General features: G+C 33.3%; 1 protein-coding gene across 6 annotated transcripts in view; it reads right to left on the minus strand.

Annotated features, from left to right (window-relative positions):
- LOC147066917 (zonadhesin-like) overlaps positions 1-25004 on the minus strand; it is a 50170-nt gene that overhangs the window by 20140 nt on the left and 5026 nt on the right. The window contains exons 1-6 of one of the 6 annotated variants that reach the window (XM_085954693.1): positions 14765-14906; positions 14377-14580; positions 12189-12359; positions 7113-7307; positions 4444-4638; positions 2754-2921 (exon numbers count right to left, since the gene is read on the minus strand). In XM_085954693.1, the coding sequence (XP_085810819.1) occupies positions 2754-2921; positions 4444-4638; positions 7113-7307; positions 12189-12359; positions 14377-14580; positions 14765-14786 (955 nt within the window). In that variant the 5' untranslated portion in view covers positions 14787-14906. Of the gene's footprint in view, positions 1-2753; positions 2922-4443; positions 4639-7112; positions 7308-12188; positions 12360-14376; positions 14581-14764; positions 14907-20129; positions 20304-25004 lie in introns of those variants that run through there. The other 5 variants (XM_085954691.1, XM_085954694.1, XM_085954695.1 and 2 more) reach the window with 5 other exon arrangements.

Here is a 25004-nt window from a genome sequence, read left to right on the forward strand (position 1 = left end):
GCCGGGCTACAGATGCTTGTTGCTCTGCGTCCGAGGCGAGAGAAGAGATGCTGGCTGGTCGACGTCTGATACGAGAGGATCGGGGCTTGCGGCTTGGTTGGAGAATCTGGAGATGCTTCTCGTTCGGCGTCCGATGTAAGAGAGAGCTTTTCGCGCCTATCCAACTGACAGATTCGCGGCGTCCTGTTTTCGTGTCGGTCGCGAACCTCCCTGTTTTATCGACGGCGCTGTTTCGAGCGGCCGTTTTTGGTAGACCACGTCTGTGTTTCGGCGGGAGCGTAGATGAATTCGAATTTCGGATTTTTGAGGCGGGCTCTAATCGGCCGAGGGTTGCGAGAACCGCGAAGAGTGGACGTAGGCTGTGGTGTAATGGGAAAGTTGATGGTTCGGTCCGCCCTTTGAGGTGGTCTCCTGTGGGAGACTTCCATCTAGTATCACTGTTTTGTAGATGCCAGGATCTTTTTCTCAGGACGTACTTCTGAGACATTCCTAGCATAATTGTGTAGGTACGAATACAATACATGCTTTAAATTAATTCATACCACCATCAAAATCGGTTTAATATTGAGACTAATGACAAAAACATGACTACTTTATGAATCAGCATACCTACAAGTGGAAATATCTGATATCTTAGAAGCTCAGAAGTCTTTTGGGGAAACGATAAACCAATACAATAATTCTGAGCTTTCAGGTTATAGGATATCAATAGTTTACAAGATCAACATGAAGATATGAAAAGAAATAGGTAGGTACATACGTAAGCCCATCTACATGAACCATCTTTGTGATTGCTAAGAACTTTGACTAGGTACCTGTAGACCATATCTTTGACTTTGGGACCAAGACACGGTGAGTTTTTTTTACACTTAGGAAATGAAGCCTTTGAAATACACCAGATCAGACCCCAAATGATATTATTAGGGCTCCAATATCCGGTCTGACAAAATAGTCCAGTTTAAATCAGAACGTCTTTGACCAGTATATTCGAATTCATATAATTTATATCCAAGACTATATTTAGCTATATTATCTCGAATGCCCTTTCTAACCACCCCGACACATCGAGGGAGGAAGAAAATTAAAGAGTGCACAGTGAGATAATCCAATCAATAACGGACCAAAGCTAAATATCAAGACATGTGAAGATATTAAAAAAAAAATCGGTGTGTTTACTTATGTACGTGCGTTAGAAGTTATACTTCTTTGGCGTAACAAAACAAAAACAAAACTTGTGATAAACTAGATTCTTTGGCTAGCTCTTAATTATCTTATTAAATTACACACTCAGGAAAAAGGACCGCTTAACGGAACGCCGTTGGTTTATTTATATACACTTTAACTTTTACATTAATTACTAAATTATATAATGATTTCTCGTTGTTTTTATTTTTTAAGTAACAACTGTCACTCTGACGTTTAATCGTTTGTTTACATAAGGAATTGAAAATGGCCGACAATAATAAATTCGCTTCCTAGGCAACGGAACAATAATTCTAACTTATACACAGTTATAAAATTCTCAGTTTTTATATTATACTGTGTAATCGCCACGATTGCAGTACCATACCGTGGCGTAAAGGTAGTGCGTTCGGCTGATAACCGAACAATCGGTGGTTCGAATCCAAGTGCGTTTTTTTCGTGTGAAAAAATAAATTATGTGTTACAATATGTCACACGCCTAAAATACATTCTGATCTGATTTCCCAAACGCGCCAAAAGAAGTATAACTTCAAAAACGTATCAGATTTTCCCCCCTTAAGGCTACTTTACAAACTAAAAGCCGGCGAATTTACAATCTGCTTGTAAACTCGCCCAGTGTCATCATCGAACTAGCTACCAAGCAGATTGTAAACAGTCTACCTAGAAAAGTTGAAAGGCGGGCTACTTTACTCGCTATTCGCTGGCGTGTGGGCCGATCTGCGACTGCGCAGTAGAGCGATAGTGGCGAACCTGCCGGTAAAAAAACAAACTACTCAATACGTCCTCTCAAATAGTACCAAAAATGACGGTTTCAACTCGCTAGCTTGTTGGCTTCTGAGCGATTGGAAAGTTCTGTGTGTCATCACCACAATCGCACTAGCTGCCTCGCCCGATTTTAAACTCGCCGACTAGCAGCTTGTAAAGTAGTTCAATGTCATCGACGCTTTACTGAGAACAATACATACAATGGGTAAAATCCTCAAATTGTCCACTCTAAAAGCTTGGAAAACTACAAAAATTAAATAGTAAAATCGAATCCATAGTCAATAAAATGTCTAGAATTTATGCAAATTCACACTACTTATCTTATTCATTTATTTTTTGATTCAAAATTAATTAACTGAACATTTATTATTTTTTATATATTTCAGAAGTAGGTACAATTGAATTAGTATACAGAAAAAATTAGTTATTGGCTTAAATTAATTGATAATATATAAATAATTATGGTTTTTGTCGATTCTGAACAAATTGGAATTTGGCACTATCATCCATCTGTCCCTGAGGTACAGTGTACTATACTATAGGTGCAAAATATATTCCTAGTAGAAATAATTAAAACAGGTGAACGTTGATTCAAAACTAATGTCAAAATATTATTTACTTGCACCTTTTACTCTGTCGATAAGACATCTTTGTTTCTAAAATAATTGACTACCCTAAACCCTCAATTAGTATGGATACCTATCACCATTTTTTAAATTGTAAACTTTTGTTTGAGATTGTAAATATTATGTACTTATAATAAATTGTTGATATATTTTACTAACTGCAATCTGCTTTGAGAATGCACTTTCCGTTCTCATCTCTGACATATCCCGGTAGACACCGACAAGCTCTTCTAAAGCAGCTCTTGCAGTCAGCCGTATTACTTCCGTCACACTTTTTATCGCAAGGAGCAGGACAATTCACTACTTGGGTATTCGGATCATCGCAACCTGTCAAAACATACAAGATAAAATTATTTAGAAGTACATACTCGTACCTAATTGTAACTATGAAAAAATAATAATGTGCTGCAAAAGATGGTGGGGTGCTTTCTTGTCATTTTATACGAAGGTAATGGAGATTCTAAACAAACTACGAACTGTATTAAATCAACCCGGAATTATCAGGTTTTATATTACCTAACCAATTTTATCAATTTAATAGGTTCGATTGTCGTCTAAGTCACAATATCATACTGTCAACATGAAAACAAACAAACAAGTGGGCAATTATGAAAAGCTTTAGTCAAAAGTAATTTTTGAAAACTTTTGTCATATCTATAAATCTTATAAATGAACTAAATGGCTACCTATTCATGAAGCTTTATTTAAATTTTATTACATTTAAAATAAATGAATACGACAGTTTGTTAAATTCGTATTATTGTAGACGACGATAGGTTAGAATTTTATAACAAGTTGACGTTTCAATAAATGTGTTTCTGTTTTAGAGACTAATATGTTATTCAATTAATTTTAAGTACTGGCAACACAAATTAGTCGTCAGAAAAGCGTTCCCGTGGACATTCTGCCAAACGGTCCCAAATCAAACCGTTCCATTTGATTTGTTCGATTCAGGTTGAATGATGCAAACCTTAAATGCAGGAGACTGCTTTTAGTTCCAGAAACGACCGTGGTGACGTAGGAGACTTGATATAAAGGTCGCATTGTAGAAATAGTACTTATATCAAAACGTGAACCCTTTATATTACTGTTAGTTATAATCAGTGAACACAAAACACAAGGAAAGCAGGTTGCCTTCTGGGCGAGGCTGTACGAAAGTATAACTCTCGAATGTGCATAAATATGGAATATGTATAGAATGTAATGTAAAGAATGTATAGAATATATTACATTCAATAGTTACGTCTGTATCATACGCAAATACATTTGATAATATTTTAGGACGCTCGGCTGGTTTTGTATTTCTTGTGTTTTATGACCAGACCGTCATAGAATGTTATATTATTTAAGAGGTAAAAAATATGTTAAATATAACAGCCCGCGATGGCCGCGCGGCTTAAACGTCGGCCTATAGTGTCGTGGGTCCCAGGTTCGAATCCTGGGTCTGGCATGTACCTACACACATATATATATATATATTGTTTTTTTTTTAATTTGTATATGAGTCAGTGTATGGACCTAATAGGTTGAGCAAGTGGCTGACATCCATTTCTCGTAAAAACAAAAAATCTGTTGATACAAACCTCCACTCTGGAGAGGCGCATAATATGATTTTATTAGGATCGGACATGGTTGAAAAAAATAAATATACTTAATAATATATTATGTTATAATTTTGTTTGATGACAATAGAATATCTAGGTACCAAATTATTTCAACTTTTCTTTGACTTCTCTCAGTTAAGTGTTAATAATGCAATTAAATTAAATTTATCTTAAAGATACATAGGTATATTTTTGCAAGCATTAATGATGTATTATTTAATTCATTTCAACACTTATGTACTTACATTTAACCGGCAGTTGGCAGGTTCCGTCAATACGAACGTATCCTTTCTCGCAATCACATCTTGGATAGCAAGGATATTCTTCAGGAGGCGCTGCACAATCTCGTATAAATCCATAAATGTATGAGCCACAGTCTTCGTCAAATGTACAATAAGCGGGACATGCATTGTACACTTCATGTTCCTTGCACTTGCCTGCTAAAATATTCATAAAAAATCATTACATAATAATTATTGCACACTTTTGATAGGGAGTGAATTAAAATCAGAATGTAATATTTTTGAACCTGTACCTTTCCATTAATATCAGCAGGGCTATTCTAACATATCACTTAACTCCAAAATCAATAAAAATGTGATAAATAATATTATAATATTAATAATAATTTTAATAAACCATTTTTTTGAACTGAATCCACCTTTTTTATATTAAATAATTAAACTGGTTTCGTCCACCTCAGAGAGACATTTTCAATTGATATAAAATAAAACAGACATTATTTAAAATAACCGAATTCAAAAAAAAAGAATCATGACATTCACACAGCCCTGTAGTTATATACCTACTTAAAATATTTATTATAATAAGTGGATTCAGTACATACAAAAAGATAGGTTTAATAAAATTATTATTACAATGCAAATCCACCATGAATTGTAAGTTAACACAATTAAAGAAAATATGATATTGTGTCGTATTCTGGCAGTTAATTATTTCAACTGTCAGGCGAAAAACCCACTTAACGGAGCGGCGAGTGGGGCTCTCGCGCAAAATTTCACAATTGGCGTGTAAATCATCGAAAATACAACGTAATCAAATACGCCAGCGCACACTGGATTTGACGACGCATTGTGCCCGCCTGCCCCATGATTCATCGTTTTTTGGCTTCTCAGCGATACGACTTAACAAAAATACAACGTAGTCCATTCATTGAACACGGCCAACAAAATTACGCTTCTGGCAGCGTCGTCGATAGACGGGCGAGAAGCCATTATTTAATAACAGTAAACTCTTTGTTTAGTTATTACGTGTCCGATATTTCGCTGGTATAATGATGTCATCGTGAATATTAATTACAAGCCTAGAGGGGGCCTACTTCGTAGAAAGCGCACCGAGCGCCGCGTTGGTAGGCTTTATGCCTCAGGCGTAATATTTTTGAACACATTTGCTCATGACCGCGTTCACCGCAAGCTAACTAATATTGTTGAGTAACACAATTAACACGTCTTATTGATTCTAACCAGATTCATTTAGAATCAAATAAGATGCAGTGTGGTGACGTGTTAACAATTTCATTATTGTATATAACCGCCTTGTTTATGGAATTTCTTCGCTTGATATCGTTGTTATTTTGGACCAATTAAAAAAATAACCTAAACTTTTTTAACTTAGCCTTTAACTTAACTTATTTAAATAGCCCAGTAGGTGTACCATATACCAAAAAACTAAACCTAGGACACTAAAACGAATTGGAAGTAGCTAGAACATAGTACCCTGTTTACATGTGCATGGATTATTTACTGCTGGCAGTACGTATTATCGCGGACATAACAAAAAAATGCACGTGTAAACACGTATTATCGTTCAAATTGCAAGATTGCATGCATAAATCAAAAAGTTTAGAAAATTGGACCATGCAATATCTACGCCTGCAAAGTAGAACAATAGTAGCAAACCTGTCGGTAACCACAACCCCACCGCACAGACTCATTTTGAGGTTAACTGATTTTCACGACCTATCTCGCTCACTCTTAAAGAATGAGATTGGCGAGACAGTCAGCACTTCTAAACAGTTATTATCGCGATAGTAATACACAATATTCAATTTATTTATTTATTTTGAACATATTGTAGACATTACAAATTATAATTTAAAAGACGTTCACAACATGACATTTAGAAACAAAGAAATATAAAACAGTATTACATAAAAAAGAGATAGATCGGTATTAAGTAAAGTTATTAAATAGTAGAAATGTGTAAATACAAAAAATATTAAATAAATATGTAGAAGAAAGTACACCGGATGAGTTAAGTAGACCCTATTTTAAGAATTTATAAAACAACATCCACCTATACTCATTCTCACGTAGGTGGAATATATCAACATCCGAAGCAATTTCGTTGAACATAGTTATCTCTCTTCCAATTGGCATTACCAGTGGCAGGTTGGTTTTGCACCTTGGGAGAATAAACAACTGATGGTCTCTATTTCTAAGATAGTTATCTGGGACACACAGGTCAACACTGCCCAGAATGGTTCTCATTTATACCTCGTATAAGTCGAAAAAAATACATAGCTAAATAAAGATTTCTTCTAAATTGCAGATTGCAGTATGTAAGCATGCCTAAGAGAAAGTCAGTTGGATAAAGCCACGGATAGTATCCATACAACCTCAAGTAAAAGAGTCTCAAGAATTTCTTCAGAACCCTCTCCACCATAAGGCCATACTTCAACTGATGCGGTGCCCAAACAATAGACCCACTCTCAAGTCTGCTTCGAACTGATGAATAAAATAAAAGTTTTAATACTATAACATCCGAATATTGGTGCAAGTAAATCTGTGCACGTGTACACGAGCTATTATATTTAATTTCAATGCTATATTATGATATTCGGATCGTAAACAGGACAGCTGCTATATCAATAGCTTTCAAAACAGTGACTTACGACAATCTTCTCGTTTAATACAAATATTGTTTGAATCTCTGACATAGCCTGATAAGCAATCGCATCCTCCAGGACATGGCCATGGTAAGGAGCAAACCGGCTGAGGTTCAGCGCTGGTGATGGATTCGCATGTATCCGGGCATGGATTTTTACAGTTCTTATATTCCTCATTCGGACCTTTACAAAGAGGTTTTGCTGGAAAAATCGTAAAAAACACACATTAGATTAAATTTGATCATTTTGTAGATACTCGTACCTACTTGTTTATTTTTAAGCTTAGCTTTTAATTAAGGGAAATAAAAATGTCTGTATTTTTTTTGCCATAGGAAATGGTGGGAAATACTGCCATTAATTTTTAATTAACAATTTTATATTATAATAATCGAATAATTCACAAGATTTAAGAATGTACCATTCTAATTATTGAACAAACATAATTTTGAAAAACGCTTCTGAGAGAATATATTATAATTTCGAAGAGCGCTGATGAGCAGGTATTAAAAAGGCCAATAGTTAAAATTTGTCGCTATTAGTACGTCGCCTTGTAGCATAGAGGATAATGCGCGGACGGAGCGTAAACACAAAGATGCAGGGTTCGATTCCCTTTCGGGGTGGCTTACTTTTTTCAAAAAAGATTTTTTCTATTGGTTATAATATATTCGCGTTTTATAAGCGTTTTTCAAAATTATGTATGCTCATTAATTTTTGTTACATCCTCACTTTAATTACTTGTCACACATTTTAGGTTGACACTATGTTTGGTTAGGTACCTCAAGATATTTATCGAAATGACATTGGCTAAAAATATATCATAATAATTTGGGTTTCATAATTTTTTTGAGACGTGACCCAATTTAGGTTCAAAGATTTGGTTTCATGGCGAACAAGTCATGAAGAAGATTGCTATGACTTAGGGATCCCAAATCCCGGGATTGGTAAACATAATCCTGAAACATTCGGAATTGATTTTTTCATCAATTTTTATGGAAAATCAAATATAACAGAAAAAATACTTTTAATAACATAACACAGGGAGAATATCCGCATAATAAGCCACTATTTTTTGCAGCCTTACGTCATTGTAACAACATCGGAAAAACAAAAAAACTAACACTTCATGCTTTGGTAATACTTAGGGCATACTATTCAGAATAATGTTTTAATTACATACTTACATTTAAATTTTTTATTATCACAATATTATTTACTCCATCAATGTTTTTTGTATAAGTACTAAATAATTTTATATTAACTATCGAAAAAATTGACAATCCCGGGATCGTCAAATTGTAATCCCGAAATCCCGGGATCAATATTTTGTCTCGGAATTGGATTCCCTAATGACTGTTTTTATGATATACATTTTTCTGTGTTTTATTTCACATGGGTAAACTTGATTTATCTCGAAATTGAGAATATGAGGTCACTATCATTGTTTGGTTGTCAATATATTAAATCGTGATGTTGCTGCAAAAAGTTGGTAATTTGACATTTTAGGTATTTTGAGTAATCATAAATAATTAAGTGTACCTATTCAGGTAAACATCTATATGTCTAAAAATATTGGACCCGATTAATAAGTCATTGACCCGATCCGACCACGGGAAGGTCATATTATTATAATTAGTCATATTATTGATAAAAGTTTGTAACTGCTGATTTTATAACGTTTTTATTAGGTCGTATTCTTATGTGTCCTGTGGTTGTTTGTCCGGTACAAATCTTGCAATCGATTTTAACTAACTTTCCGACTAGCTAGACATTTTAAACTTTTAGAATATATCAAAACACGACGCCAATGCATTTTTTAAAGGCGTGTATTTTTGAAGTAAGTATTAATAGCGAATTTTGAAAAGTTTTTAAATTTCAAGTGTCAGAATTTTTAATCATTGGTAAGTATTTATTTCGAAGTGTCAGAATAAGGACGCCAGTTTTAATGTGGAGGGTAAAATAATGTTTAAGCAAGTAATAATATTAAAATATCGGTTGTAAAACTAAATAATCATTATTTAAATTACGCGTGTCAGTAGATTAAACATATATTCATTATTATTATGATAATTTGACAAGTAAACAATTTTATATGGGACGCATAGCAATTTAGGGTTACCATCCTCGCATGTAAAGGATATTTGTCTATGCTCGCACTCCAAATTCATGAATATTCGGTACAAATAACCATTATTGTGATTGTTAAAAGAACGCCAACGAAGTGATCGAAGGTGCTGCAAAAAGAGCTATAATTATATGAGCGCATCACACATAGAGGACAGAAGATAACCTCAATTCTGATAACTTTAAACCAAAAATATAATAATTTAGTGATGTTTGATGGTTTATAAATATTATGAAAATTAAAAATATACCTATTAAACTATTATTATCTAATTGAAATAACCTGTTTCATAAACTAATTCTATTGAAACGATTATGAATAATTTGTCTTCAGTTGAAATTACGTGCAAAATAACTAAGTAGGTAGGTAGTAGCTTAAAGTTAATTGATAGTTAATGGACTATTTCAACCTATATCAATATACTTACTTAAATATTTTTAAAGAAAGTAATACTTAATGAAAAAAATACCTCATTTTAAGGTTAAATTTGATTAAAAATGTTATACGGTGAAATATTATTCATTCAACCAAATTTTTCATACCTTTTGAATTAGATTAAAATAGGTACCTACATAATATGATTGATCGAACTAAATCGATAATCGAATGAGTTAATTAGATATTAGTATTAATTCAAAAAAAAATAACTACTTTCTGGTTTGCATGTCGATTATACAATAATTACTTATATTAGTATAAATCTTTTAGATAACGAACCTATTTAATGTCGAGACAATGGAGACATACCTTTTACCTATTCCATATATCAAAATTATGGAAATCGATAAATTATACTAAATAATTTTATTTACAAAATACAAGGAATGTTCATTGATCGACAATGGCTAGGCATTTTTTGCTGTGGGGAAATATTGATATATTTTTATAAAATTTACAATAACCTGGTCACACCGTTCACCGTTGACATGTTTACAGGACAAGCGTCCCTTCAAGTTACCGTGTATTTTTTTTGTAAACAACTGAAGTCTGCCTTATTCTTATGTCAAAAATAAGCCTATAATAAACACATCTGGTGTACCTAGCTAGGTACCTGTCTTCTATTTTTTTTAAATGTTAAAAAATATATTAAAATACACACTTACTAGGCATACAACATAATTCTATAATGAAGCATGTATTTTCAATAGTCCTAAGCCCAGTGTAGATACCTACTGAAAACAGTTTCTAATAAACATTAATAATTGCTTACAAACTAATTCTGTTGTACCCAGAACATAGAACCAACAGTTACAGCTGATGGCTAGAACGATTTTTTTAAGAAACCTGCTCAGAAGATCCACATTGAATTGTGGAGCCATTTCTTTAGATACATTCATTATAATATACTTAAAGAAAAAATACTATTCTAGATATCTAGTGTTGAGAAGTCAACTGTCATCTGTCAAGGTACCTACCTACTACATAATCATAAACGCTTATGGTATTAGTCTATGATACAACACCAACTCGAATATTAGTCTATGGTATATAACCCTGGTTGGAATGACAGAGAAGAATAATATCTTCTTAAATTTTTAAAAACGGCCAATTAAATTATTTCTGCCCAAATTTTAATCTATTCTGACACACAAATATTTATACTTAACATTAAACATTTTAATAATTCCCTGTGCTTATTTAAATACTTTCTCATATATTATTTGAATACTTACCATTGAACATTTTTTACTTCCAACTGATTTTTAATTATTCCCAAAAATTAATAAAATACTTTTATTAAGATACTTCTTATTTTTGAATATTTATACTTACCAAATAATTAGAAGCCTTTTTTAAATACTTTTCAGTTAATTCTGCTTTGTATGAAAAGTTATTTCGGAAGAAATCCGTAATCCAATCCACAATTATTGGTTGCTAGGGTTCTAACAACTAAATTATTAATATATACGTGCGTTACTATGAAAATCAATGAGTGCCAAACTGCCATATCAGTATTATTTCTATCAAATACATTTTTTTTGATTGTTTAAGCTAGTCTAGTCAAGTTTACATGATGCAACAGAAAATTTTAAAACGTTGTACTTATATAAAAAGTTCTTTTTATCTTATAATTATTTCAATATGTGGTTAGGGAAAAGTTGGGAAGTCGATACTTACCAATATCTTCTAGTTTAATTATTGAACCTCTGACACATTACCGCTTGGTCATTGCGGGCACCTAAGGAATAGTTAATCAGCGGCGAAGGGTGGAGGTAGGCTGTACATATCCGACATAAATAGTGCACACTAAACTTTGCCGGTCAAACGTAAGAATGTTTTCATTGATCTAAGATTACAATGTGTATACCTACTTATAGTTTTTGTTAGTTTTTAAAATTCAATTAAACCCTGCCTAATCCAAGCCATAGTAGATAATAGCCACTAAACCACACATAATTTTAGATATTTTATAGATAGAAGAATGTTTTTAATCGATTATGGTTTGGTTTGACATGATTTAATAAATAAAAAAAAAACTAACTAACACCGTCTTTAGTATGTATTCTTAATTCAACAAAAACAAATAGGTATGAATGAAAAAGTGTGTACTGTTTTGTCGGACCGCCCATATCCTACCTAAATTATTATTGTTTGGTTAGGCAGAGTTTAACTAAATTTTAAAAACTAACCAGCACCATCTGCAAATTGTATTCTTAGTTCAATGAAAACAAATAAGTATGACTGATAAAGTTTAGTGTGCACTATTTACGTCGGATCTTAATAGCCTACCTCTACCCTTCGCCACTTTTCTTAATAACTAACTTGTGTATAATTATTCCAATATATTAAAAAACCTAATTTCAATTAGTTTTACGCTAAGATTGATTGTATAAAAAAAAATCAAATTTTAAATTGGCCATAACTCTATTACTTACCTACACTTACCTGTTTTTGAGACTTACAAACTTTTGGCAGTAACCCCAGAAAATAGTAGATATTATTATGTATTGGGAACTTACGGCATTTATTGAATTTGATACATTTTCCCCTTGTTTTATCCAATATGAAACCAGTTTTGCATTGACAACCTCTGAGCCTGCATAGAGCCCTGCAAATGATTTTTGTATCGTCACACGTGTGCGGGCAAGGATTTGGGCAATCAACTACCTCAGCGTTTGGGTCATCGCAACCTGAAAAATAAGTAAGAAAGTTTGTTATCTACATTGTTACAGGGCTCGAAATGGACCGGAGCGCCGTTCCTGTTCGTGAAATCGGTAAAGTTATCGCTCCGTCTCGTGGAAAAAATAAATTGACCGTCTGACTCTAGATATGGCATATAATTATTTATATAAAATACACATAAAATTTGAGAACTGACTCTGGTCGCCAGACCAGTCGCCGAGACCAGACCGATGCATGTAGTTATATGGAGCATGCCACACCTGGTCGCCCAGTAATCGCGCAAGCAATAAAGTCGCGCGATCAGTAAAATCTCGTTCGTGCGCTCGGTCTGGTCCCACGGTCTCTCTGGTCTCTCTGGTCTCTCTGGTCGGGCGATCGGTAGCGATGTATGAAAACATATAGCTATGTATTGAGCGCTGCCACACTAGGCGACCAGTCGCCGGCAGCCACGCCGCATTTTTTGCATAATTGAGTGTTTATTCATTATTATTATTATTATTGGCTGCCTCTCTGGTCGCCGGCAAGTCGCCCGAGTAAATCGCCCGAAGAGACCAGAGTCGCCCGGTGTGGCTCGACACCTAATATCTTCAGAAAATTGTCGAGCGCTCTGGTTCGTAAACTTTTCTGTTTCAAGCGCTGCATTGTCATATTTGGCAATAGAATTTATACATAAATGTATATTTTTCAATTTTTTTTGATGTAATTGTTAAAAGAACACGAGTAAATACAGAAAGTATTTTTTGTACAATTTTCAGAGATTATTTTATAACCCATCGCCGTCAAAAATTATTTGCGTCGAAATATTGAAGAAATAAAAACAGTAATCGTCTGGATTTTTATACGACTAAATAGCAATGTTATTTAACTATGGATACACTATTTTGGTTTTTGATTTACTTTGAAATTCAATCGCCAAACATAAATTATTGCACACGCCGGGAATATTCAAATTTAAATTATTACTCCATGAATGGTCTGTACAATCGTGTGTTGGATTCATTAAACGTGCTGAAGTTGATTCACGGTAGACATTTTCATGCGCCAGATAGTAGTTTTAAACAAAAATAATACTAAATAAAGATTTTAAAATTACATTCTTGCACAAAAAAAGGAATAAATCCAATGAATATTTTTATTCTAATACGAAAATGGTAATAGAAAACTACAATACGAATTTATTTAGTCAATAAAAAAAATCATGATTAAGAATTAATCACATATTTATTTTTACAGCTCGTAAATTTGCATAGCGGGATCACTTTGGATAGATCTGAAAGAGTGTACTAATGAAGAGTGGACTGTTCTACAAACTTAACTGTAGACTTGGTGGGGGGTCACGTATATTATACATGGCGGGTGGAGATGGGGTAACTCAAATCAGTCGATATACTGAACAAAATCTAACAGCAAAATGACATAATTATTATTTAAAATGGCATCGATAGGCTTATGTGCATGTATAGCTTCTATTTTGTTCCCCCTACAGATACGTTTGTGGAATTGTTTAATACAGGTGTATTTTGTGTTTATAACAACATATTGTCTATGAATATGTCAGTGCTCGAAATCAAAGATTTTACAAACCGAAAAATATTCACATATTTACGTAATAGTTGTATATTATTTGGAAAAATACCTGCCAAGTTTTAAAGTTGTGGCATGCAAGTTTAGGGCATAATGTTGTCGGCGCAGATAAAATCGAGGTTTACGTAACGTCATAAATATATTTTTTCTATGATTCTGACAAGTTTAGTTTAAATATTCATTTTATAACTTTTTAATAATTCACAAACTGGAATGCAATAGTTAATTTAACGGAGCAAAAATCACGAGCATTTCACGAACAGGAACTGTGTTTCCATGCGTTCGGGTCCATTTCGAATGCTGGCAATATTGTATACTTATTATTTTTTCCATAAAATCCTCCTTCAAGTTGTAGAACATTTTCAGCATATTAAACCACCAACAGGATTCCTCGTTGAAATTTACTAAAATTATAAAGAAAAAAATACTCCTAAAACGTACATTGTTCAGGTTTGATACACGTGCCGTTTTTGTTTCTGATGTAGCCATCAATGCATTTGCATCTTGGGATGCATGGAGAGTCAGATAGGGGCTGGGCGCATAGATATTCAACTGGTTCGAAATATGTCTCGCAAGTCTGCTCCGGAGGACAGGACGATGAGCATGGATCCAGTTTCTCGAATTTTGTACATACCGGACACATAACTGTTATACAAAGAAAGATATTGAACTAAATTAATGAATGTATTTTAATGAGGAAATGTACTTATGGGTACTAGGTTTTGATGCAAAAATTTAAGAAAATATACATTTTATAATATTGACGAAGATTATTTGCAGTTAGAGTAAAGTAAATGATGGATGATGAAAAACTATAATAGATACTTACTTGTAGATTCAAATAGAGTCATTTTAAGACTGGGCTCTTTTATTTCCAATTTTTAGTATTTTATTTTTGTATCACATTATATTGTTTGCACGTCTAGTTCTCTTTTTGAGTAGTAGGAGTGATAGTAACGGGGTAGAGTTCCAGAGGCTATCCGTGTAAAAGAGGTAAGTTGCACATACAAAAATGGGAGATAGGTTTCATTACTTAAAATTAACTCAAATATAAAATAAAATTCTCGAACTCAAAAATATATCGAATTTATTTTTTATTTAAGTAGGTAATAAATTGACTTGGCTTGCGATTTTAATTCAATTTAATATAATAAGACAAATTTATTCGGTGTAGCTAATTCTGTTTTAATTCGGTAAACAGACATTAAAAAATATGAAGGATAGTGACAGATGATAGTGAGAACAGTAAGTATGTGTCAAAACAATAAGAAGTCATGCATGACTAGGGATTCAAATCCCGGGATCCCGGGATCCCGAGCTATTTTCGATACTTATGAATCCCGGGATTATGATCGGGATTGATTTTTTTATCAATTTTTATGCAAAATAAAATAAAAGCGAAAATACTTTTAATAAAAAATAACTACATTAGAAATAAACTGAGTTTGAATGAAGTTTGATTTATACCTATATGTGGGTTGCCCATTTATTTTATTTTTTCACATAAATTATTAAAAATGAGAAAGATTGGAAAAAAACAATGCTTCGCACTTTTAACAAAGTAATTCCACGATGATATCATACGTTTTACGGCAGTTTCATATTTGGCTGACTAATTAGATTTATGAAGCGGAAGGCCACAAGTACGCCATGATGATTTGCTTTACTATTTTCAATCTCGCTAATCCATTCATTATGCCTTTACTATCAGAAACAGCAATCTCATATTAAATTCACATTATTATTTATATAACAATATTATTTACTCCATTAAAATTGTGTATTTCCAAGATTGAACGTATACAATATTAACAATAAATGTCTTAAATAGTATAAATTATACTAGATTTATTTTTGACCGATTTTATCAATGTTACTTGTAAATATAAAAAAAAATATATTAACAATAGAACAAAATGCCGATCCTGGGACCAGTCAAGGGATCCCAGGATTGTCAAATTGTAGTCCCGAAATCCCGGGATCAGAATTTTTGCTCGGGATTGGATTCCCTATGCACGACTCATGCATACCTGCATTCAGGACTCGAAGTAGACCGGAGCGCCGTTCAGGTTCATGAAATTTCTAAAAACTTTGCTCCACTAGTGGCAAAAATATTCTGACTGTTTCTTTATACTACTCGGTCTAGACTATTCGGTCTGTCAAATTATATTACCAAAAATCTAATACAATTATTTTTATTCATTATAATTAGATAACTATGTTATTATTTTTGAAAATTGTCGAGCACTCCGGTTCGTAAAATTGTCCATTTCAAGCGCTATCTGCATCATTGTCTAAGCCTGCATCTTAAGATTCGCCAAACGGCGAAAATGTCCATTTCAATATTCACAAATGGCTGTAGTTTTTTTTTTAAATATGAATATTTAATGTCAGTTTTTATTTCTGTACCAAACCAAACCTAACCTAACTTAATCTAACCTAATCTACCCCAACCTCATCTAACATAACCCAACCTTAGTGTGTGATAATGATGCACCATGTATGAAGATATCAAACATAAAATTATCAATCAATTTCTGTATCGAAAAGCATCTCCGCCGAGAAAAAAATGTATTTAATATTATAATATTTATTAATAATTATTAATAATAATTATTGTCGACATAGGATAAACTTTTTCCGCCAAAAAAAATATAAATGGTCATGCGGTAATCTACGGCACTATAACTTATGTATGTATGGTATGGTTTTTTTGTAACAGTGCAAAAGCAAAACAATAATTGGTCCATTTTCTTGAATTGTGCTAAAATAAAACGTGCAAAAACCGTGCAAAAGAGAATCGGGTCACTTGAAACTCAATGTGAATGCCTCTCAACTTCTTCTGATACACTAGCCTTCAAAACGTTGATGCGCTCCAATCGCTGACATATTATTATTATTTTGGTCAATCGACGATAAGTTTAATATTATGCATATAAATTTCTAAACCTAATATAATTATGCATATTACTTAGAAAGACCTCAGAAATAATACCAATATTAGCAAAAATATTTCCTAATAAAAAAGTAAGGGCTGACCGGTATTCGAAGACACGTCTTTTTGTTGGCGGGAAATCATCTACTCACCAACACAGGTATTCTTCTTATAGACAGATGATACTGGATGTATGATGGTATGAGTTTAAAAGTAACGAGGAGATAAGAAGGTGGAAATTTGATTTGATTTTTTTGAACAATCATTATGTCGAATATTTACATACCTAGAGATTTTTCTAGACTGTTAGGCCATCCGCTCACGTGCATACTCAAGTAAAGTAAGTGAAACTCCAGTAGGTACGAGGGTGGGTCAATAAGTCCTTAGAAAAGCCGACAGGTGGCGCGACTAGTACTGTAAGCGGTTTGTTTTCATGCAGCGGCACTACCGATTCAGTATGCCGCGAAGTTTCAATCAGATTGGTCGGGTTGTTGTGTGTTTCTCGTACATTTCAAAAAAAAAATTGCTTGTGGAAAATGGAAAAATGGAAAATGGAGAAAATTGAGTTTAGAGCTGTTATTAAACATTTTAATATAAAAGGGTTAACAGCAAACGAAATAAAAAATGAGTTGGATTTAGTTCACGGCATATCTGCTCCTTCACTTGCAACTATTTATAACTGGTTAAATGAATTTAAACGTGGTCGTACATCAACAAAGGATGAACCACGCTCAGGACGTCCTGTAGAGGTGACTACACCAGAAATGATCAATAAAATCCACGATATGGTGTTAAGTGACTGAAGATTAAAGTTGAGTGAGATAATTGAGGTTACAGGGATCTCAAAAGGTAGCGTCATTTCTATTTTACATGACAAATTGGGCATGAAAAATATTTCTGCAAGATGGGTGCCGCGTTTGCTCACAGTCGACAATAAACGCAATAGGGTGGTGGCCTCTAAAGCCCTGTTGTCGCTCATGCAACGCAATCCGGATGAATTTTTTCGTCGCTTTGTGACTGTAGATGAAACATGGATACACCACTATACTCCCGAGACGAAAGAATAGTCAAAGCAGTGGATTGCGAAGGCAAACCATGTCAAAAGAAGGCGAAAACCGTAAAATCAGCTGGTAAGGTTATGGCTACTGTATTTTGGGATGCACGTGAAATTATTTTCGTTGACTATTTGGAAAAAGGAAAAACAATAACAGGGGATTATTATGCATCTTTATTGGACCAGCTAAAAAACAAAATTGAAGAAAAACGGCCTCATTTAAACAGGAAAAAAATCCTCTTTCATCAGGACAATGCCCGTGTTCACACATGTTTACGATCAATGGCTAAAATTGAAGAATTGAAGTTCGAATTAGTCGACCACCCACCGTATTCGCCAGATTTAGCCCCCAGTGACTTTTTCCTTTTCCCAAACTTAAAAAAATGGCTAAGTGGACAACGTTTTTTTTCAAATGAAGAAGTCATCGATCGGACAAATGCTTATTTTGAGGGCCTTCCGAAAACTTATTTTTCTGACGGTTTAAAAAAAATTGAGAAACGTCTAACCAAGTGTATTGAGCTCCAAGGAGATTATGTTGAGAAATAAAAAAAAAATACAAAAATAAAAACTGTTTTAATGCTTTTTTCTAAGGAATTATTGACCCACCCTCGTATCTAGCTAACGTATTTTAATGGCGGCTCGCTGACGGTAAGACTGGAATCTCTCAGTTTCAAAACGTCCGCGACCGAACCCGAAGAGACGCGACATGCTAGTCTCCCAGTCTCCAGTCACCCATAAAACAGTGGTACCAATATCAGTAGATTAGATAAAAAATCATATTTTCTTACCAAAATTAGTAGCACTGAACTGAACTAAATAAGCAATAACAAGTCAAAACGTCAAAAGTTAAAGATGGGCGAACCGATTTTTAATTTAAGATATGTGGCAGATGTTGAGAAATACTCCTGCCTGTATAATAATTACAGGCTGCCAGAATATTCCCATAAAGATATTACGGAAAAAGCTTAGAATGAAATAGGAAAGACAATGGGTTTGACAGTTTGAGGTTATGAGATTTCTAGATTTCAGTTGCCTCGTGTGCAAAGAAGCATCAGTCACTGGCCAGTTTATGAGTTCCATCAGCAACCAGTTTGTCGGATTTTAGTTTCTGCGTGAGCGTATGGCCTACTAAACTTTATTAATGTGCCAAAAGTGATCGTTCACTATAGCGTGACGGTAGGCGACATGCACCATGACATACTCAATTTGATTCGCTCTTAACTGGCATTCCAGAGTGAGGAAAAGGAACTTATGGAAATCAATGCTGGAGGTAGTACAGATGCCATACCAGATTGAAGCACCAAGGTAATAATAAACTTTAGTTGTTAATCATGTTACGCCCACGATAGCCGAGTGATTAATGTATCAGCCTATAATGTCATGGGTCCCAGGTTCAAACCCCTCGTCTAGTAACAACAAAAGTTGTTTTTAATTCCAATTTAAATTTTTTTAAAACATATTGTGGACATTACAAATTATAAGTTTAAGATGTTCACAACATGACATGAAATATTATTATAAAGAAAAAAGTAATAAAAACGATAAAAATGAAAATATAAACATATAACATAATGTAAGCATACTAAAGCAGTGAAAATACAATTATACATCTGTAGAAGTTCATATAAGTACACCGAGTTTGCTGAGGAGATCATATTTTAAGAATTTATAAAATAGCATCCACCTAAACTCACCCTTAAGCAAGTGGAATATATCAACACCCGAAGCAATTTGGTTGAACATAGTTACCGCCCTCCCAATTGGAATTACCAGTGGCAGGTTGGTTCTGTACCTTGGGAGAACAAGCAACTGATGCTTGTGTGTTGTTGGTGCACAGAGTATGGACTTATTAGGTTGGGCAAGTGACTAACATCAATTTCTCTTAAAAACAAGCATCTGTTTAGTTATTATCTTTTTAGGACCTGACATGGTTAAAAATAAAATAAGAATATAAGTTATCTACTGAAGTCAGTCTTTAACTTCGGTACCAAAGTAAAAAATTGTGTAGGTACCTAATAATATATTTGGACAAATCAATGGATAAGAGCACTAAGCGGCCGTAGGCGCATCCTAACCCTCGGTAAATTTGACAAACTTATAAAGTTTGGCGGATGCACGTAACGGTAAATAATTAGCAGCCGAGAAGAGTGGGAGGAGATAGAGAAGGCGTTCATCCAGCAGTGCTGATTAATGATGATATTTTACCTGGACATTCCTCCAAAGGAATACAGACTCCATATTCATCTCTGGCGTATCCTTCCATGCAGTAGCAGCGTACGACACACTTTTTGTTAATAATGTTGCACGGTTGTCCTAGAGTGGCGCATGTCCTGTCACAGGCCGACCCGCACGCAAAGAATTCATGTGGTGGACATCGCACTACAAACGGTAGTGGTGACATTTTAATAGATTAATTATTAGGTATCAATTATTATTTGCACGGTTACCTCACCACTTAGCGTTAACTCTAATCTGTATGTTGCCTCATCAGAATGTCGTCATTTCATGTCCCTATACTTAATAATAATGAGAGTGACAAAACGATACATACAGTGAAACCTCAATAAAAAGGAGTTTCGAATATAACGGGCAAAATTCATCCACAAGTAGGTATAAGTTGTCAGCTGAACGAGGGCGCCACATGCTTACATTTGACATAATATCATTCAATATTTTTTATACTGTGGTGAGCATAGTTCTAAATTCAAATACCGGACGATTTATGATGGTATATTCAGGGCTCGAAATAGACCGGAACGCAACCGGAGCGCCGTTCCTGTTCATGAAATTCTAAAAGATACCGTTCCGGCTCGTGGCTTCTTTAAAAATTGCGTTCCGTTTTATGTTACTGAGATAATATTGCATATAGGTATGTAGTTTTTAAAGTTGTAAGAATTAATTTGTGGGAAAAAAATTCGCCTACGGCGCTGACAAAATGTGTATATTATTTATAAATGACTAGTCCTACAAAATCTATAATATGATATAGGCTGTTCGAACTTCAGATGTGTTTACATATTGGGCTAAAGAGGCTACAGGTTCAGGACCTTAAATTAGTAGGTCTCTGGGACCTGTTTTAGAAATTGAATCTCAATTTGAAATCACAAAAGAACCTTGCAGCGGAGTAATACAAAAATGTACGAGCTTCTAGAATTTTGAAGATAAGAGCCCAATTCTAAGAAAATTGACGAAAAATAAGTGATTTTGCAAAAATGAGTAGGTACTCATTTAAAAAAAATATATTTTAATGTTGTATTGGGGGAAGGCGGTATTGTGTATTAACGCAGAGCTCCTTCAAGTATAAATGAAACCCTGATTATAAGGTATATTGCCCTTATGATATCCGAAAAATATTTAACATAATTTGATATTTTTGAATGTTTATTCAGCGCTCCAGTTTATAAGACTTTCTATTTCGAGCACTGGGTATATCTATAACCATTTAAACGGTCAAAACTGTCTATCTCGCTCCAAAAGTTAACGCAGCCAAGATAAGTGCTGTTAAAACATAGCACTTATTGTAACAACTATAATACCTTAATACATAAATATGATAAACTACAGTTGATATCCGCCAGTAGCAGCCTTGTGTATAGAATAGATGCGCATAATTCCATCTAAATAATATAATATACGATTCGATTGTAGGTAGGTACTTATTTAAAATTTCGGTACTTAGCAAGGTACTTAAATATTTTCTTAAATCTTTCTCTTATAATCCAGTGGTTTTTATTATGTATTTTGAATTATTTTGCCCCCCCCCCCATTTAAAAATAAATTTATGGCTCTTCAATGTTGTTCTTCTATTTAGCTGTTCTTTGTTAAAAGTAAGCCGACCCATGTTAGTGCCAAAATTTCGCAAATATTTAATGACGACTATCTAACGTGCCACCGAGCAGTGCTTCGTGGAGAAAAAAAATGAAAATACAGTTTTTAAGAACCATATTTAAAAAGTTTAAAAATAACTAGGTACTCGTACCTATTGAGTTTTTGAGATTCTATCTTCCACCGTGTTTCTATCCGAAGGCATGTCATTTATTCTTTGAATAATTTTTTCCTTGTTAAGAGATCGTGGGAGCATTTCAACTACACTTCTGTGACTATGTCGTTATTATTTATTATGTGTATTTTTTTTTTTCTTCAAATAAGTACAACATTTACGTGCCATAGGTTCGCCGTGACTGCCCTAGACCGTTTATTCAAAAAATATTCCATATACCTACTTATCTCCTATATATTATTATCCTAAGAGATTTTAGAAAACGCACCGACTTTTTTATTTAAATATCGTTTTGTTGATTATTAAAGGAAATCACTTCAATTTTTGGAGTCCCTAATCTACTTGAACCATTTGTATCCGGCACAATATGATAAAACTCCACACAATCACAGATAATATCGTTTTTAAATCGCGTTTTATATCCGTCACCATACATTTTCGAATCTTGCTGTCCGTGTACCTCAAATTGATTATAATGTCGTTTAATACTTTCTATATAATTGATATTTCACAAATCTAAATTAATATTCCACAAAACTATTCAAATCTGTAAGTGGCAGATTGGCGTACTCTTTGTTTTAACTAGAAATAAATACATCTTTCTTTACCAATTACTACGAAAATATAATCTAAAACCATGTCACTGATTTTTATCTGTCAAACTAATACACTAATGATTGTCATTTGTTTTCTTTTGCTTATTTAGTTGACGTAGAATATTTTCATATTTAAAATTTGTGAAAATCCTAGAAAACATCGAACAGTAATGTGACATTTCAAATAGCATAGACATTTATTGCAATATTATATGTGTATTCATTGCCAATAGTAATAATGAAGAATTTTAATACTACTATCAATGAATTATAATTTCAGATACCTTGATTATCCTGATATATTATGTAATAGTATTCTTTTTGCATTTAGGTAGGTAGGTAAATAAAATTAATGTGATGTTTATTCCAAATAATAATTAAATCGTGATGTTATTAATAATAATTAAATTGCAATAATGTTTCTCCTTATTAATATTGTAAAAAATGACATTACGTATCATTTATTCTTTATCACCTGTAACATCGCTTATATCTTATCGCTTATTGGCAAATAATATTCTAATAGTCAATTTTTATTATTTTATACCATAATAAGGTAGGTACCATAAGTAAGTAGCTACTACTTTTCCATTTTTGTACGTGATAAAAATAATACCATTTTTATTTCCTCGCCCAGATAATTTGTTAAATAATAAATTAAGCATGTTGGAATTTATTCAGTAGTATTACTAATTTTAAAATAAAATAGCATTTTTGCTCCTAAGCAAAGCATATGGACACACCCCTTCAGAGTGGTAATTATGAGTATCTTAAAAGACTTTGTACGAGACATAGTTTTTACATTTTTTCAATCTAATGGGATCTTCTCCCAATCAATAAATAAAACGTATTGTAGCAATGTAATAATCTAAAAATGTATGACAAATTAGACTATCCTGCTGTGGCGATGAGTGGAGGTAGGGTGGATCCACCATAGATACTGCAGACTAAGCTTTGTCAGTTATATGTATTTGTTTACATTTAAATAAGACTAGAATTTACAGATGGTATTGGTTAGTTTTAAAAATTCAATTATACCCTAGGAAAATCAAGCCATAATACGCATTTGCCTATAAAATATTTAAAATTATGCCATTAAATCATACATGATTTTAGATATTTAATATCTCATTCGCCGCGGAATCTCCTATATATTATTATCCTACAGCTTTGCCCGTTTTTGCGAGCGATTGTGTGCCTTATTCGTCATGTCCAATAGGTTTAAATGAAAAATCGGCTCTCGGATCGTGAAATATCGGTAAACCATAGTTGACAGCCGTTTGACGAAATTCGACCCGAAGTCGGTGATTTTTATTCATTTCCCGATACATTTTCCAGCGACACGCCACTTTATTGACAACTGATTATGTCGGGAATTTATTTTTTCACAATGTTTGCAACACTCAAACCGACTAACCAAAGATGGCCGCTTTAAATTTAAAATGCGTTTTAACCGATATATATACAATCGATTTTCACAAACTAATCATAATAAGATTAACAGATAAACATATTAGAACTGATTTATTTAAATTTTTATGAATTAAGTTCTTTGTTTAAGTTAAGTTTCTACACCTCTGACGTCTGAAGTCTTTTGACACTGCGCGTATTTATCACGCCATGTATACTAAATTACGGTATTTCAATTGACTCACCACATATTTACTTATCAGATGCATTCGAGTAAAACTAGGTAAAAACTAGGTACCACCCGTCATTTGTTGTTTCACAGGTCACAGGTGATATTATTTACGTCTCATAATGATTAAAAAATGCACAGCACTATATAATAACTCACATTTATAACAAGTACCCGTATATAACTATAATTATTCAAATAAACAATAAGATTTATACGAATTCACATTAAAAATGTTTATTTCATTTCACTGCGGGCGCGCACGTATTGTCATTTCAACGCAAAGAATAAAATTTTAAAATTTTATGTCACTTTTGTTTTTTTTTTGTAAGGCTGTTGAATGAATTTTTTTTGAACCAATGAAACATATATACATTTAATTAGCTCATTATAACCCAAACATATATTTAAAAGGTATCAACCAGTGTTGTCGACTAAAATTGTCAAAGTTCAGTAGATTTTTTGATTTTTTCTTCAAAATATCAGTAGATTGAAAAAAATGTATGAAATTCAACGATTGTGTTTGGTGAAAGCGTGCATATTGACATAATCACACAAGTGTCTTTTCATAATCATAATTTCTTCTTTTCCTGACAAAAATTTCAGTAGATCGAAATTTCAGTAGACATGGCAACACTGACTATGCGATCAACCCAGTGTTGCAAGTCAAAATTTAAAAATTCAGTAGATAGACATGGCAACACTGACTATGCGATCTACCCAGTGCTGCAAAGTCAAAATTTATTTTTTCAGTAGATTTTGAAAAATGTGGTTTATTAGATATGATTTAAAACTAATAAGAATAACAATAACTAATAATATTAATTTATTGTAAACAATGATGA

The sequence above is a fragment of the Rhyacophila brunnea genome, unplaced genomic scaffold, assembly GCF_057557595.1.
Source record: "Rhyacophila brunnea isolate RB1 unplaced genomic scaffold, BYU_Rbru_1.0 scaffold_4, whole genome shotgun sequence".
NCBI lineage: Eukaryota > Metazoa > Arthropoda > Insecta > Trichoptera > Rhyacophilidae > Rhyacophila > Rhyacophila brunnea.